Raw genomic sequence first — 16,601 nt, 5'->3', positions numbered from 1 at the left:
GGAAGAGAGCAGGGATGATAATGTGGGTGGAATTTATTCTCTACTAAAAATAAAAATAAAAAAAACTTGGGACACAATGCAATCCAATTAGGTGAACAAACTGGCTTAGGAGTCTTAGGAAGGAAGCTCAATGCTAAAAACCAAAAAAATTAAAAATCCAATGGATTCATTACCGTTATTTTATTTTAATCTCCAAAATAGAAGCAATACATTACTACCCTTTCTCTGAGGAATGTTGGGGGAAACAAGCAATAGAATTAAGTGCGTAACAGGATTTAAAATATGCAAAAATATCCCAAGAGTAAATCTTTTGTACACTGAAGCTACCCTGTGGCCCAATGCTGAAGTGGGTACTACAAATCTCTAATACAGTGACGAAAAATTACATTAATATCCTCGTGCTCCCAACAAAAGCAAACCACCTCAGGACTTTACAAGGAACAATATGCTTACTCTTTATTCCATCCCTATAGGAAACATTTCCTCTGAAAATTAATCCATTAGCAATGGGGAGGAAGGAGAGGTAGTCATGGCAGTCTTTCCAACGAATAGGATTGCAATTTGTTTGGAAAATCTAACGCACATCAGTTTTATGGAGAGACTTCAGAGAGCCCTGGAAAGAGTGGAAGTCACACTAACGGATTTTTAAGTTTATTTTGAGAGAGAGGAAAAAAAAAAAAAAGAGAAAGCAAGTAGGACGGGGGCAGAGCGAATCCCCAGCAGGTTCTGCACTGTCAGTGCAGGGCCCAATCCAAAGCTCGAACCCAAAAACTGCGAGATCACAACCTGAGCCAAAGTCACTCAACCGACTGAGCACGCAGATGCCCCCACACTAATGGATTTCTATGCCTAGGTCTCCTGTACAGAAGAGCATCCAAGCTTTGCATCTGCTTTTATTAAGAAATAAGGAAAAACAAACCAACGCTTTTATTGTGGACTTCAGAATAAGCTCATACCAATAGATTTCTCTGCACAACCATGACCCATGATATACAACAAAATAAAAAAGCAATTTTCATGTTGATTAAAGGTATGTGGGGCTTTGGGAATGGAGAAGGGGAAATTGGTAGTTAAAACTTCCCAAATGTATATTTGCCCAAATCAGAAATTCACAATATTCAAAAGCCCATAAGCGTTTGAGTCTTTGCTCCCTCCCCACGGACTTTTGTTTTTGTTTTTAAGATACAGAGTCAGCAGGCTGGGTGCACTATGACCAAATGGCAACAGATGCTGGTCTTGCAGAGGGCAAGACACTTCCCTTTGATCATCCAAGAACACGGAGAGAAAGCACAAACGTCCCTGGGTCAGGCCATTTTCACTTTGCTTCAAGGTTTATCAAGTCGTTGCAGGAATGTGAAGAGTCACATAAAAAGCTGTTCCTTTACCCAGCAAAATCTGATACACTCCACTCCTGAATCCATCTATACTAAGAACTAACCTATGGAAAGTACGGCTTGGAAAAGTTTAGTCTCAGTCACCATGCTTGCAAGGCTGATGCAGAAACCGTTGAAGGCCAAGAATTCCAGTGCCCTGTGTTGCGTATTTATAAGCAGTTTACATGTAGAGGGGTAGATGATCACTGGTAGTTTTATCTTTTCTTTGTAAAAATAAGTGACGGTACCATAGATAATAAATGGAAAATAGCAGATGCTTTAAAAATGAAAAACACATGCCAAGTATATATTGTATTTAAGCTTCCAAAAACCTCTAAGTCAGTATAGATCTCCCACATCTGTAAATGAGTAACACCACAACAGTAACCTTTCTCAAAAGTTTATTGTATTAAGAAAATGAGAAAACCTACCAATACCTCAGACACTGCAAGTCTCCATGAGAGTCATTTTTCCCTGTAAGCCCCGGAATTTGCAATTACAGTGACCAGGTCTCTTTTAAACGATACTACACACCTCAATTCATAATTAAGATACAGTCTTCTAACATTTGTTACGTGAACAAAGCCCTTTCACACCAGGATCAGAGTAGCTGCTTGAACCTTCTCTTATTCCGTTATCTGATGCTATAAAAAACCATCTCTCTACCCCCAGCACACCAGTGCCCACCAAATACATATAGCTAAAAATACAGCTTTTCTAACAATATAGCTAACAATATAAAGCCCCCAAAATAGTAACGTAACCAATGTTCTTTGAAAAGATGTGTGTGTCATTTGTGTTCTGAAAACTAAACCACAAAACCATTCTCAACAAAATGTGTGTTTCTAATTATTAGTGGGAAGATTTATATTCCTGGAAAAAAAAAAATGGTGCGCCTGGAAGAGAAGTTCAATGTAGCAAGTCAGCAAGAATTTGTAAAGGCAAAATAATTTTGATAAGACATACTACTTTGTCAGCAATATAAATTCAGGATACTGCTTTACAAATCGTGGTATAATGAGCGGTCACTTTAAAGCTAGGTGACGGAGGCTTCCAAAACAGGGGCCTTGCCCCATATTTCTTCACACGGGCCCCCGCTATCTAACGTGACAATGATTACAAATCCCCTGTTAGTCAAGAGGCAGAAGTCACTAGCTATTACCGGGTCGTCCCTTCAGACTTAGAAAAATGAAAACAGTTAACATAGTAATTCAAATCTTTATTTATAAACCCACTTCTACTTACGAAGACCTAGCTCATACAAAATAAAAAATCTTGTCTCCTCCCTTTCCTCATTCTGTCTTTCTGCATTTTGCTGGTAATGGTTTTTGAAGAGTCCAGATTAAAGCTGAATGTCACAGCGGGTGGAATTCTGCCTAACCTGGCTCCTTCTTGCCTCTCAGGGGTATGAAGCAACACTATCCCCAAAGAGCCACCCTAGGCCCTACTCTTACACTGCTCTGGCACTCACAGTGGCTACGTTCCCAAAGTCTGGGACACTTAGGAGGGCGAGCAGACCAGGGATCTTCTCCTTCCACCCCTCCCCCATGAGGATGGCTAAAGCAGAGATTCATTTCCTAGCTCAGGTTTTCTGCATAACCCCTCCTCAAAACACAAAGACTCAGGATGGGCCTTAAAGAGTCCTTTTGTTTAGAGAGGGTCATTTCCTGCCGTTAGCTCACACCCAGAAACTCCCACCCATTCCTCAAGGGGAAGCATGGATTTTCTTAGTAAAAAACAATAACAAAGCAAAACAAAATTTCAGGCTTAAATCCCCCACCCCCAATGCAGCCCACCCCCTACACCCCTGATGGGGCTGGGCTGGCAAGCCACTGCTGCCTTCTCAACCAGGACTCTAGGAACCAAAGGGGAATAAAGCAGAACACTGGAGTGGAGTTACAATTTTTCTCAGGCACAGCAGGCGTTATCTGTCCAATCCCCACAATTTAGTTGGGGAAAGGAGCTTAAATGTCAATGCAACCAGCTTATATACTTGCTCTTGGTCCCTTAGCAAATAAAAAATTTTTTAAAAATAGGAAAGTATCGATTTGGTCAAGAAATAATAAAAAGACTTCTACTGTCCCTAAGACTAATAGACCATGGATGAGGATTACATTTAAGAAGTTTGCTCAAGGTCAAGTGTTGGGACATAAATGCCATAAATGGGGATAAATCCAACGGCCAGCCTGCACTTTCTTGAGTGCATTAGTATGCTCCGTTAACTGGCAGTCTGATGACCAAAGTAATGACGACTTATTTTTTTCTTCCTGAAATGTCATCTGTTCTGCTTTAAAGTGAATAAAAAAAGTTTTGAAGACCAGAAGGCTGACTTGTAGGTAGATATTGTGTCTGAAAGTTGCCTCCTCTGTACAGGTTCACAAAGCCCAGATTAGGCGTTCCCTCCCGGCAACCCATACAGGTGCTTAAAGGCTGGATTCGTCCAGCTAGAGCCTGGGTTATCCTGAGCTATGCCTTTTGTAGCAAAAGGAGGAAAGCACATGGAGCTAGAGGTTAGACTAAGTCAAAGGACAGAGTGCTAATAAGTCTATCTCCAAATCAATTCCACCTGAGTTACTAACATTAACCCTTAACTTCATAGACACAACTGCAGAACAGGAATCCAATTCATCCTGCCCTACTTTTTACTGATCACTCCATGTGAGGCCCACATCTCACTCGTGGGCCTATGGAATCATGTGCTAGGTTTCCATTCTAACTAGACAAAGGCAAAGATTCCTTTTTGTGTGCAAAACCACTACATACCCCTGCACCAAGGACCTAATCACTTATCTGAAATTCCTGGCTTAGAAACTAATAGAAGACTGTTAACTAGCTGGAAATAAAATAAAAACTTACCATTTCTGTCTTAAAAGCAGGTGCTGACTTTCTGATAATTAAGTGGGGATAGGCATCCAGCAACGATCGTCTTGAAGTTAGTAATTAAGATGTAATTCAGAACTGGTGGAAAATGTTTAAGACTACATGATACACTGCACAGGCCTCAAGTTTGACCGGCTGGTTCGTATTCCAGTCATTTAACGAGTTTATTGGGCAGTTCCGGGCACTGTTGTAGACACAGTTACAGCCTTAACAACACAGAGGTCCCTGCTGCCTAGGAGTAACGTTACAGGGTGAGAAGACCAGTACATAAGGTAGGATCAGTGATTAAGAACTATCTGGAAAATAAAAGAGCGGTAGGATAATGATTGGGGAATGTGGGGTACTTTAAACTTGGAGATCAAAGATTTCTCTGGATAATATCTGAACGGAGATCTCCATGAATGACAACGATGTGGCTGCCTTGTAAATATCTGAATGTAGAGGTTTTTCAGGCAGACAGGAGAGCAGGCACAAAGGCCCTGAGGCAGGAACAAGTTTGGCAAGTAGGAGATACCTAAATAAGGCCCAAGCAACTGAAGCATAGTGAATGAGGCTGTGATTCCTGGTAGATGAGGTCAGAAACCAGCAGGGCCCAGATCACATGAACCTCGTGCACCACTGGAAAAATTTTAAGCTCTCACCCACTGGCAGTAAAACTTCACACAAATTACTTAATCTCTCAAGAGCCTCAGTTTCTTATACCTAAACCATGGGATGATAAGACCTCATTTGGTTTGTTCAAGTACAGCATTTAAGAACAGTAGGCACGACTCCGTAAACGCCTAATGAATGTGCAAAAAATCCATAAAGGCTTTTACAAGTTTGATTATCTTTGGATATGCACCTGATCAACTCGCCAGTTTTCTTACACCTATTAAGACGGAAAAGGAAATTTTTGCAACAAAAATTATCTCCACGTTCGTTAGCTCTAACAGTTCCTTTGCTCATCACTGGGAAAGAGCTAGGAAGCTCTGGAAGGGAAAGAATGGCGCTTAGAGCGGAGGGAGGAAAGGCAGAATCAGACCAGTGACTTGGCCTAGTGGCGGCCTCCTGGACTCCAGCACTTCACGCATTCCCTCCTGCTGATAAGCAAGGCTCTAAGTAATTACCAGCGTTTTCAGTCTCCAGTCATCCAGCATCCCTGGACAGGCACGGGACAGAAGTGTGCGTGCGTGTGCGCCCATGTGTGCACGTGTTTGTGTGTACGCGCACACTCGTGAGTCCAGTGTGAAAGAGACAGAGACCCTTACCCAGCCCCCAACACATCCTGTTGGCTTAGAGGGATACTGTATTTAAAAACAGAGGCCTCTTTGGAAACTCACACATTTAAGTCCTGTAAATCACACATGCTGGGTAAAGTAATTACACTTCCGCAGCACTTCCCCTCTGCGCACAATGGAAATTCTGGTACTTCTGTAATAAGGTAGCACTTTCTGGGCTGTACCTTCTCCCGAGAGGCCTCCACTGCCCATCCCATAGGTGGGCAGAAGAGAAATTCTCACAGAACAATCTTGTAGATTCAAGGAGAATCATTTTTTTAATCTCTAGGATTTCTCATTAGGATAACGTTGGCCACCTACCTGTGGACTAAGGATTCGGGAAGAGCAGGGGAACGTCATTTAAAAATCAACTCAGAAATAAAGGGGTGGAGAGTAGAAACTGGTCTCTTACTTGCATGGATCGGTGAGACGTTACCTCAATTTTCAGGCTCCAGGATTTCTCAAAAATCTCTAGGGCCCACAGGACTGAAGGAGGCAGCTTCAGCATTCCTTCAGCATTTTAAATTTGTGTAACAATACTGTATTACAGCCTGGAATTTGGAACGTTCTTCCTGGTGTGACTCGCATTTATTAGGGCTATTTCCTGGTTTCCTCCAGTATTCTACATTAACGTGCATCATAATGGGTACAGCAGGGTTAAAATCTATGGGAAATACAAATGCAGATGGTGGTTTTTCGTAAAATTCCCAGACCACCTTTCTTTCTTACATGGGTGGACATTCAGCTGTGAGCAGCAAGGGCAGCAAACTTTTAAGAAAGCACTAAATGGATCAGTCGAAAATATGACCCACAGAAGAGGGGAGTTCAAGGATCTGCCAGAAGGCTCATTTTACTCTCCCCACCCAATAAAAAAAAAAAAAAGGATCTTGACATTTTTTCTTATAAAAACACGCCTCTCTATAGGTCCCAAATCCATCTACAAATCTTAGTGTAGCTTGATTTTCCCTTCTAGTTGAGGCACAGGGTTGGAAAAAGTTGGGAGTAAAAGCCTCAGAATTAATACAAATTGTAGATGGAAAGGACTTCCAGAGACTGTTGCTGAAAGCCAAAACAAACAACAACAGAGAAGTGTAAGGGAAATACTATATATGCCTAAATTTTTCTAAGCTTCCCCTCCCAGTCAGGCTTTCGGATGGATCAGCACACTGAACAGTATTATGCTAGAACCTAGGCAGATACAGAACGCATTTTCAGGTCCCTAAATTAAGAAGTGCTTTAAAATTTTTGCTTCAATTTTTCCTGTGGATTTCCAGCTCTCCTCTCTCCAAAGTTTTTGTTTTTATACACCCTCGGGTGTTGTTCACTTCCTCTTGAGTTGCCCACCCTTACAAGGTTCCCCAGGAAATGGAATCCCACGGCTCTCCCACTTTTCCATGCGCTCATTCTCGTCACCCCCCTTTTCAATTACCGGCCACGTACTCTCGAACTGTTCTGAAAATTGTCAAGAACAGACCTCTCTTCTGCATCTCAAACCCCATCTTCACCTCCTCATGGCCTTTTCTTCCTCCTCCCCACCTTTCAACCACTCAGTCTGCGGTTTCAACAAATACAGCCACCGTGTTGCTGGTGGTCCAAGGAGAAACTCAAAAGGCTTCATGAATGAAACTCCTAGTGTTCGTTCCCTCTGCGGACAGTTACTGAGGCCTCAGAACAACTCTGGGCTGAGTCGCACCAACAGCCACTGCCTGGAGACAGGAGAACCCGCCTCACTAATTCCTTAGCTCTTCCAAACCCCGTGGCATCCTTCCCCACTGTAAGGTCCCAGGGTGCCAGGTCCCTGCTGCACAGAAGGCCAGCTCCAACCACAGAGTGGATTCCGATTTCCTGGCCGCGAAGGCCGGCTCCTCCACCTTCTCTCCCACCAACGCCTCCCTTGCCTCCAGCTTCATCCTTAACCACCCTTCCTCTCCCTGCCATGCCTCGCTTGCTCCCCCCAAAAGTTCTTTTAAGCTTCTGTCTTCATACAGGCCGATCTTCCACCCACGGTCTCAACCCCTTCCTCATTTCACAAAATCTTGAGAATCTGAGCTCACAGGTCACCTCTGACACAACCCCTTCAGTGTTGACTGTGCTCCCAACTCTAATTCCACTTGAACCCCATGCTTCGTTCTACGTGTTTACCCACGGCCGCCAGCACCACGACACCCTGGAGCAGCTGAGCAGCAGAAGCCAGCTCTCCTAGGCCCTGGCACCCTCAGAACCTGTGCCCAAGGTCCCCTCCCTATAAAAAGACCTTCACCAGGGCGCCTGGGTGGCTCAGTTTAGTGTCCGACTTCGGCTCCTGAATCGTCAGGATCTCACGATTCGTGGGTTCGAGCCCCGCATCAGGCTCTGTGCTGACCGCTAGCTCAGAGCCTGGAGCCTGCTTCCGATTCTGTGTGTGTCTGTCTCTCTCTCTGACCCTCCCCTACTCATACCGTCTGTCTCAGAAATAAACACTTAAAAAAATTGAAAATAAATTAAATAAGAAAACATTCACCACCATCAGATCTATCTCACCAGGAGCAGGTAAAATAATGTATGTGTATAAAGTGGCCATTACCTGGTAAATACGCAGAAGTGGGCAGTTAGGACTTCTTGCATGAATGCATTAAAAAGATTTCTAAGAATTTCAGAAAGTAAAATATTCCAGTATTTTTTTTTCATAGCAGGAAAAAAAAAAAAAAAAAGACAACCTAGACAACTAAACTGTGATAAGCTCAAACCTGCAACCTTCTCCAGGATGGAGTCTTGCCCCTACCTCAATGCACTGATGGGGTTTCAAATATTCTCCCAGTATTCTTTAAAGACCGTGATGTGAGTGCAGGGAGTCATTATCCAAGTTACCCCCACACATCAGATAAACTCGTCAAGGGAAGACATCCTCCTCTCAACAGCATCAATTTAAATACCTGCTCCTAGCTGGCCGCCAGCCCACTGAGCCTGCAGACACTTTTGCTCTAGCTATTATTAAGGTTCATTCCCCTCATTCCTTCCTAAGTTTTTTCTTTGACCAAAGCAAGCACTGTTCAAGAGGAACATTTGCATTCCCTTTCCCCTTCCCCCAGGCAGACACTAAGGTGCCAAATGAAACTGAACACAAACATTCCAAAGTGGCTGTCACACAGAGCAGGCTTGTCTGGGAACACAGGGAGCTCCGTGCTCTCCCACCTAACCAAAGCTTCCAGAAGTCTGTGTCCAAAAGGTCAAATGGAGTTCCACCGCACAAACCAAATGCTAATGGTGAAAACCCAAACGCACCCCAAAAGAAGCAGGCCCGCGGTGGCTGTCAGACATACGAGGCTCGCTCACCTATGCACTCAGGTGGAGGCTGTGGACAGCAGGTGGAGGTAGGTAATTCCCCAGCGGCTCCATCCACAACTTCCCTAAATCCCCCAGCAGGCAATGGACCTCAATATTAAGCAAGTGGCTGCTTATTAACAGCTTACCCACACATAGTTATGACCACCAACCCTACCAATGAGGGTTATTTCGTGTTTATAAACTAGGAATTTATAAAGCATCCTATGTGCATATACGTGGAAGTGTGGGGTGTGGCATTTACCTGGTATTGCGGTACTATCTTTGGGCAGGTGTGGAGTACTCAGAATACGGTGATAAGAGAACATTGATATTTTTTAAAAATTACATGAATGATTAAGGAGTTAAAGGAATAGTACAAAGTTAACTCCTGCTGGAATTCTAAGAAAACCATCTCTCTGGAATGGAACATTCAGGTGATGGTAGCCTGTACAATGTAGACTGAAACTTGGCTCCTGCCTTGAAAGCAGCTCAGGCTAGATCAAGAGGGAGAAGATGGTTGAAGCAAATCATTTACGGAGCACAGGGGACATTAGGGCAATCCTCAATGTCAGGTTTGGACTCTGTTGTATACAGAAAACAGATCAGTACTGAAGGACCCATCAGCAGAACGAGCAGTATAGTAGCAGGATGGATGAAGACAGCATGTTAGAACACGGAGAGCAGCTAAACATCACTAAAATGAGCTAGGATAAAAGGAATGAGTGAGATAAACACTACAGAGAAAGGCGACAAGGAACAGAAGACTCTGGGTTCCCACAGCAAGGCTTGTGAGCAAAATAAAGTGGTTTTGTGACACCTACAGATAGGGCAAAAAAAGTTAACGAAATAGTCAAGGAAAGAGACATTTGGGTTTTTTGTTGTTTTTACAATTTCATTCACATGTTCATTTTAGAAAGCCTAGAAAGCACAGAAAAGCATTGGCAAGTAAATAAAAGTTATCTGCAATCCACCAGATAGTCTTTATTGGTATTCTGCTTTTTCCCTATTCAGGGTTTTAGGGTTTTGGTGCATTTTCATTTAAAAATTGGCATCACATGGGGCGCCTGGGTGGCTCGGTTAAGCGTCTGGATCTCATTGTTGTAAGTTCAAGCCCAGCATTGGGCATGAAGCCTACTTTAAAAAAAATTTTAATGTACTCAGAAGCTGGAAGTCAGTTTCTCCCCTACTGCCTTCAGAGGGAATGTAGCAATGCAGACAACCTAATTCCACATTTGTGGCCCCTAGAACTGTGAAAGAATGCACTTGTTGCTTTGAGGCACCAAAAAAAAAAAAAAAAAGTATGTATCTGCATATACATATGTATTCTTTAAAAACAGCTTTTCATGGCTTATTCAATTTCAGAAGTTATACCATGACTTACTTAGCAATTTCCTGGGATAAGACATCGAAGAGACTTTATGTCTCTATACGTTCACTATCAGAAGTAACAAATTCACGAACATTACTTTGGCATGGAACGCCCCACCCCCCCAAGTCCTCCATAAAGGTGCACCAGTTTGTATCACCACTGCAATCTGTACGTGCCCACTTTACTGCCTCATCACCAACACTGAACACAGTGTCTTCGAAGCACAAAATTACGGAGCTGACAAAAACCATCTCTCTACCCTATCAAATCTCTATCCTATCAAAACTTCTACCCAACGAACAAATAAGACTGCAGCAGAGCACAAGGGTGTAGGAGGGAAATTTCAAGACCACTACTGGAAAAACAGTAATTCAAAAGCACATGCCATATTTGCTATACAATGCTCGTGTGACACTTTATTAGGAAATCTTCGCGTTTTCATTTAAAACACTATCACCAAACCCTACTCCAGGGCTGAAACAGGTTTGCTGCACTAGATCCGATTTGGAGTCACAGACACCAAGGTGGTTAAACTGTATAAAACCACTCTGCACTTTGCCCAAGTCATAATATAGGTTAATCTTAACACCCAATTGAAAACCTGAGGTTGCCACACTCAAGACATGGTACTCTTTCTGTGTGCCAATTAGAGGAAACAATTTTACTTCATGACTCCAATATTTGGGCAAGATTATTATGCACTTTCTTTTTAAGGTTTTTTTTAAAGTAATTTCTACACCCAACATGGGGCTCGAACTCACGACCATGGGATCAAGGGTTCCAAGCTCTTCTGACTGAGCCAGTCAGGCACTCCATTAAGCACTTTAAAAGCAAAGAGGTAGGGGTGCCTAGGTGGCTCAGTAGGTTAAGCATCCTCCTTTGGCTCAGGTCATGATCTCACAACTTGACTCATGTGTTCGAGCCCTGCATCGGGCTCTGTGCTGACAGCCAGCTCAGAGCCTGGAGCCTGTTTCAGATTCTAGGTCTCCCTCTCTCTCTGACCCTCCCCTGCTCACTGTGTGTGTGTCTCTCTCTCAAAAATAAATAAAACGTTAAAAAAAATTTTTAATTAAAAAAAAGGTAAAATTTGGATTAGCTTGTAAAGAACTTTACAGGATTCCTGCCCAACATCTTTTCAGTCATTAGTCCAAAAACGCCAAGTTTTTTTTTGCTTTTCCAGTTTTAAGTACAAGTTCAGGTCAATTTAAGGAAAAATTGCTCTTTAACACTTAGGGCCTCAATAAAACACCTTTTAGAAAGGATTTGTGATCAGTCTGAAAAAAATACATGATCTGGATAGAAGTAAAAATAAAAAGTTACAAGTTTGTCGGATTTCAAAAAAGAAAAACTATTTTGAAAGTTAAGCGACCATAAATTTCTATTTACTGCCAGATAAAGTCTTATATAAAACTCAAGACAAATAATTCAGTCTATTATGTATATGTTAATTTTAATAAAGTCTAGTCCCATATAAACTGCCAAAGGTGTTTAAGGACAATATGACAATAGAACTTAATCCAAAATTAGATGCAAATTCTAGGAATTTTATTAACTGCAAAACGATATATAAGAAATTACCTAACGCCCTATACATAAGCCTTACGAATCTCAGATCCCAGTAAGATTTTGACAACTGGCTTTTCTTTAATGGGACATCTTGCAGAGAAATACACATGTATCGCACATTAGAATCCAGAAAGCCAGATGTACTATCTCTCTCACAGCTAGACAAATCTTAAGAATTTTTCCTCAAAGCTTTAAGTACTATCCAAAGCAGAAGTCTATGTCCTGTCCAAGTTCTCAAACTTCCAACCCCAAAAAGCTGCAAAAATTCTCCAAAATCCTGGACTCTCCAATCTATACAGTCAGAACCAAATACGTATTTTGGCAATTATTTTAGAGTAAGCTTTAAAAGCTCTCAAACCAGGCTAACATGTACTGGAAGATAAGAGGAATGCATTTAAAAAAAAAGAAAAAAAGAAAAACTCTTGAATTCTCTAAAGTGGTAGAAAAAGCCTAAATTACCCTTCTGTTCTAGGAAATAAACTATTTTCTCTTAATGATGATTGGACTTGGCTTTTCCAAGTTATCTCAATGGCCACCAGAAACAACACATTTTTCCCTCTTGTCATTATGTGTACATACATTTTATATGTGTGTGTTCTGTTTACTAGAGTCCTCAGCCAAGGCTTTTAAATGTGTTTGAGAACAAATTGCTGATCGCTGGGTGGGCAGGGAAAGGGTCCAGTGTGGTGGTTTTGTATAATGCTGAGCACATTAATGGGACTCACCAAATACCATATTTATTTTACTTGTGGCTTTCAGGGTTAGAAAGAAAAAAAAAAAAAAGAGGTTAGAGTTTATCAAAAACAAAACAAACTCAAAACAGGGAATTTGGGCAAAATTACCTAGATCATTCAAGGCCTATTTATTTTCCTGAATTTTTAACATTATAAACCTTCTCTCTTCATGGCATATCTGTCTCTGCACTGCGCCTCTTGTACAAGTTGGGTTCTGAAATCTTCGAACTCTCCACTTTGCTTTCTAACGGTCTCGCTGAAATGTCATAGAGCCACATGCCATTCCCACCTGAAAGGAACATTCTCAGGGCAACAGAACAGGGAAGACACAGGACCTACACGAAGTTCACCTGTGGCTCTGTACCTGTGCACCTCACACAAAAAGGCCAACACCTCCATCCTGGTGGCAGGGAGGCGGAGATGGGTTAACTAAGAAAAATGGGACTTTTCTCTAAATTTTATCAAGTTAAATAGGTTATGGTTTGGGAACATATAAACCTTTTTTTGCTACCTCCCAAAAGCCAAAAAGCCTCTGGGGTGCCTGGTTAACTTTTCCATTTACAGGTGTTCTCGATGGAGTGAGCAAAGAAAGATGATTCTCCATATAAAACATTCGTGCCCTTAGAAACAGATGGCCCAGCTAAGTGAAAAGTGATAAGTATCTGAAGTAATTGGGGTGTTGGGTGAATCAGACACAGCAAATCCTTAGAGAAGCGCACTGGCCAGTTTTTAAGTTTTATCTCAGGGGTAGGGAAAATAAACGGCAAAGGAGCCCGGTTTGAGAGCTTTTAAAGCTTGCAATTAAGTCTCCATCTCTTTGAAAAAGAAGGAAGGATATCAGCAGTTGTAAAGCAGCAGCACGTAACACTAGCCAAAACAGTTTATAATAAAATGTGCAAGTTATCCTCAGGTGTGAAGGCAATTTTCAGCTTACTGCAATCAGGTGGGGTGCCCCCATACAGCTGTGCTACGCGAGTAAACTCTTGTGTCTTGCATTGATTTGCAAGGGCTCCATTTTAAAAGTTCCCTTTTCACAAGTGGACAAAGTGCTGGAGGCTTACCCTACGAAGTTAAATCCTCCCCAACATTTCGGTTTCACTATCAGAATCCGGGTTTGTACGCGACACATGGTCTCCATAATCATCTCAACCTCCTAATCAGTTCACCATTCTGTAGACTTTATTATATGCTGGGATCCAATACTTGTAAGAATGCTTTACAGGTCGTGTCTACGCGCATACTTCTTGCATCTACACTCAAGTTCTTTTTAGAACGTTTAAGAACTCAGCTACGTGGGACCTTAGGAAGTAGGCGAAAAATATGGTTTCTTGGACTTCAGATAAATGGCTTTGTTCCTGCAGATACGTTAACAGGATACGACCAATATCCTAACTACAAGATTCTGAAACCCACAGTTAGGGAATGTTGTTTCTACCAAAGGAACGCTCCGCAGCCGCAACTCTTGAGTGTTGTTACGGACGCACCACATAAAATTTACGCTCAGAAGTCAATGTGCTATTAAAACAGCCTCGATGATCGTTTGGTGAATTGTAAAGTTTTAAGCTCTTTTATTCTGCTCCCCCCAGCCGCAGCGCCCCTAAGTTTACAAAATCTAATCACCCAGATTCGGGGTCTTTGACTCACCAGAGAAGAATGCAGCTGATGAGTTATCTATTAATTCAAAATGCCTCAGCTGGAAAGATATTTCACCGAGAACTTTTAACACTGAAGGGGGGGTGGGGGGCAAGGGAACAGAAGGTGTCTCTTAACGAGACCTCTCCCCCGAGTTCCTGCCTTACACCACACATACAAACACACCCCACAACTTCCAGCCCGGGTCGCAGAATGAAGTCCTGACCCTCCGGGTCCCAGTAAACGGAGGTTACCCAGGAGTTAGCTCTCGATTCCGCTTTTAAAATCCTACGCAAACAAAGCTGAGCATTAGACTTCCAAAAGTCTCCAAAAAGTACTTAAAGTTACGCAATGTTTGGGACCCACAAAAACTCTCTCTCCGAAGGAGACCCCCCCCCCCTCCGGGGCCACAACTTGAGGCTGTGCCTCAGGGACACGGGCAATTCCCAAACCTCCGGCTGCGGCGCCCCGGGGCCGGCCGCCCGCTCTCCGGAGAAAGCCCGCGCGGCTGGCGCCCCAGGTCGTACCCCCCGCCGCCCCGAGCCCCCTCGGTACCTCTTCCTCCTGAAGGTTGGCCTCGTTCGGGCTGTTCTCCTTCTCGGCTTTGCCGCCGTTGTTCATCTTCCCGGTCCTTCCTCGCCGGGCAGGGCTGGGGCGCGGGGCTGGGCGAGGGCGCGCTCGCCCACTTTTCCCTTCCCCGGGCGCCGGGGCTCCCTCGGGCGGGCGCCGCGGGCTGCGGGCGCTGGAGCCGGGGCCGCGGCGGCTCGGGCTCCCGCGGCGGAGCGAGACTGCGGCGGCGGGCGACCCAGGAAGTGCGAGGGAGAGACGAGGCAGGGCGAGGCGCGGGCCGACTGGGAAGGGGACGGAGACAATCGGGACCCGGGAGGGAGACCTGGAGAGGGAGGGCGGGCGCGAGGGAAGGAAGGAAGGAAGGAAGGAAGAAAGGATGGGGCGAGGGCGCGCGTCCCAGGAGGGAGCCCAGAGAGTCGGGGAGGTGGCCGAGTAGGGGCTGGGGGCGGCCGCTGCCCGAACCTAGCGGGCGCCGGAGGGAGGGGACAAGGGGTGCCCAGACCCGAGGAGGAGGAGGTGCGGGGCGCGGGCCACGGCTGGGACGCGGAGACCGGAGAGCCGCTGAGTGCGCGCTCCAGGCAGGCTCTGGGAAGTACGGGATCCAAACAGCTCCCTTTCTCTCGCTTTCCTCCCTCCCCTCTCTCCTCCCTCTCCTCCTCCTCCTCCCCCCTCCCCCCTCCCTAGACGAGGGCTGCCGGCTTTAGCCCGGAGGGACGGGACGCGGGACGGAGAAGCCCCCCGCGGGAGGAGGGGCTGCGCCGGGGGCGGCTGCGCCGGGGGCGGCTGCCCCGCGGCCGGATGGCGCGCGCCGGGGAGGGGCCGCGGGCGGCGGGCGGAAGCGGCCGACCCCAGCCCCCAACTCCGCGGTAGGTCGGAGGGCGAGGGCCGCGGCGAGGGAGGGAAGGAGGCCGGGTCCTCTAGCTCCCTCGGGCCCCCGGCGGCCCGGCCGGAGTTGGCGAACTCGCGTGGCGGTGCGCGCCAGCTTGGAGAGGCGCTTCGGGGGGCCCGGCCGGGCCAGCGCGACGCCAGGGAAGGGTGATGGGCTACTGCCGTGGGCTTGCTTCCCGCGGGGAGTCGCACCCCTATCCCCGAGGCTGCCCCTCCTTTTCAGTACCGGCTTCCACCCATTTCCTCCCTTCCTAGTTGGCAGCTTGAGATGACAGGATGCGAGAGAACAAGCGACGTCCTGGGGCAGCTCGCTCCGGGCCGGCATTTTCGGGGCACAGCTCAAACCGCCCCCCGCCCCCGCTCCAACGCCGGGTCCTCCCAAACCTCCCAACCTCCCTGCACCGGCCGTTGCTCCCGGTGAAGCTTCACGGGCCCCCCCAGCTCAGGCTCCTCTCGCCGCCCTTAGCAGACCTTTCTGGAATTGTTTACCTGGCTGCCTCCCTTACTCTTCTGGAGAGCCTTCCTGCTAGACCACACCGTGCCCTGTTTATCTTTATAATCCCACGGTCATTCAAATTCGCTACCTGGTATATAGGGCCTCCTGTCTACCTATCAATAAATATTTGTTGGCTAAGTGAATGTCCCTCACAGCCCGCCGAACTTGTGGCCAACACAGATGATCTTCAGAGGGTCAAAGCAACTTGAAGAAGAAAGGGCTCGGCGTTCCGGGAGGTCAGCCCACCACGCCTATTTATGCACCAACCTCTAGTTTTCTCACCTGTGAAATGGGACTAGTTACAGTTACCTCCCAGGGGGTTGCAATCAGAGGAGATTATAGGTTGGTAGAGCTACAGCACCCAGCACCAGTTCCTGCCCGGTTTCAGTCGACATTACATGGAAGCTAACATTATTATTAAGGAAATTTCCATTTTTCCGGGGTCATAGAGAGCTTCTCCATTCCTGTATCATAAACACATAAATTTTAAACTGCTTATATCAGTAGGTTCTCCCTCACTTCCCACGCCCA

General features: G+C 45.4%; 1 protein-coding gene across 7 annotated transcripts in view; it reads right to left on the bottom strand.

Annotated features, from left to right (window-relative positions):
* Nucleotides 1-15,280, bottom strand: part of RBPMS (RNA binding protein, mRNA processing factor) — a 177,851-nt gene extending 162,571 nt beyond the window's left edge. Inside the window, exon 1 of one of the 7 annotated variants that reach the window (XR_005526122.1) lies at nucleotides 14,672-15,280. Coding sequence is in view for 5 of the 7 variants with exons in the window: in XM_039220818.1 (XP_039076749.1) it covers nucleotides 14,672-14,737 (66 nt within the window). In the remaining 2 variants the exon portion in view is untranslated. The remainder of the gene's footprint in view (nucleotides 1-14,671) is intronic. The other 6 variants (XR_005526120.1, XM_039220818.1, XM_039220800.1 and 3 more) reach the window with 6 other exon arrangements.
* Nucleotides 15,281-16,601: the final 1,321 nt, after the last annotated feature.

Source organism: Hyaena hyaena, unplaced genomic scaffold (genome assembly GCF_003009895.1).
Source record: "Hyaena hyaena isolate Hyena2069 unplaced genomic scaffold, ASM300989v1 scaffold_17, whole genome shotgun sequence".
Classification (NCBI taxonomy): Eukaryota; Metazoa; Chordata; class Mammalia; order Carnivora; family Hyaenidae; genus Hyaena; species Hyaena hyaena.
The sequence above is the reverse complement of the archived record's forward strand: the minus strand, read 5'-3'. Positions and strand labels throughout refer to the sequence as shown.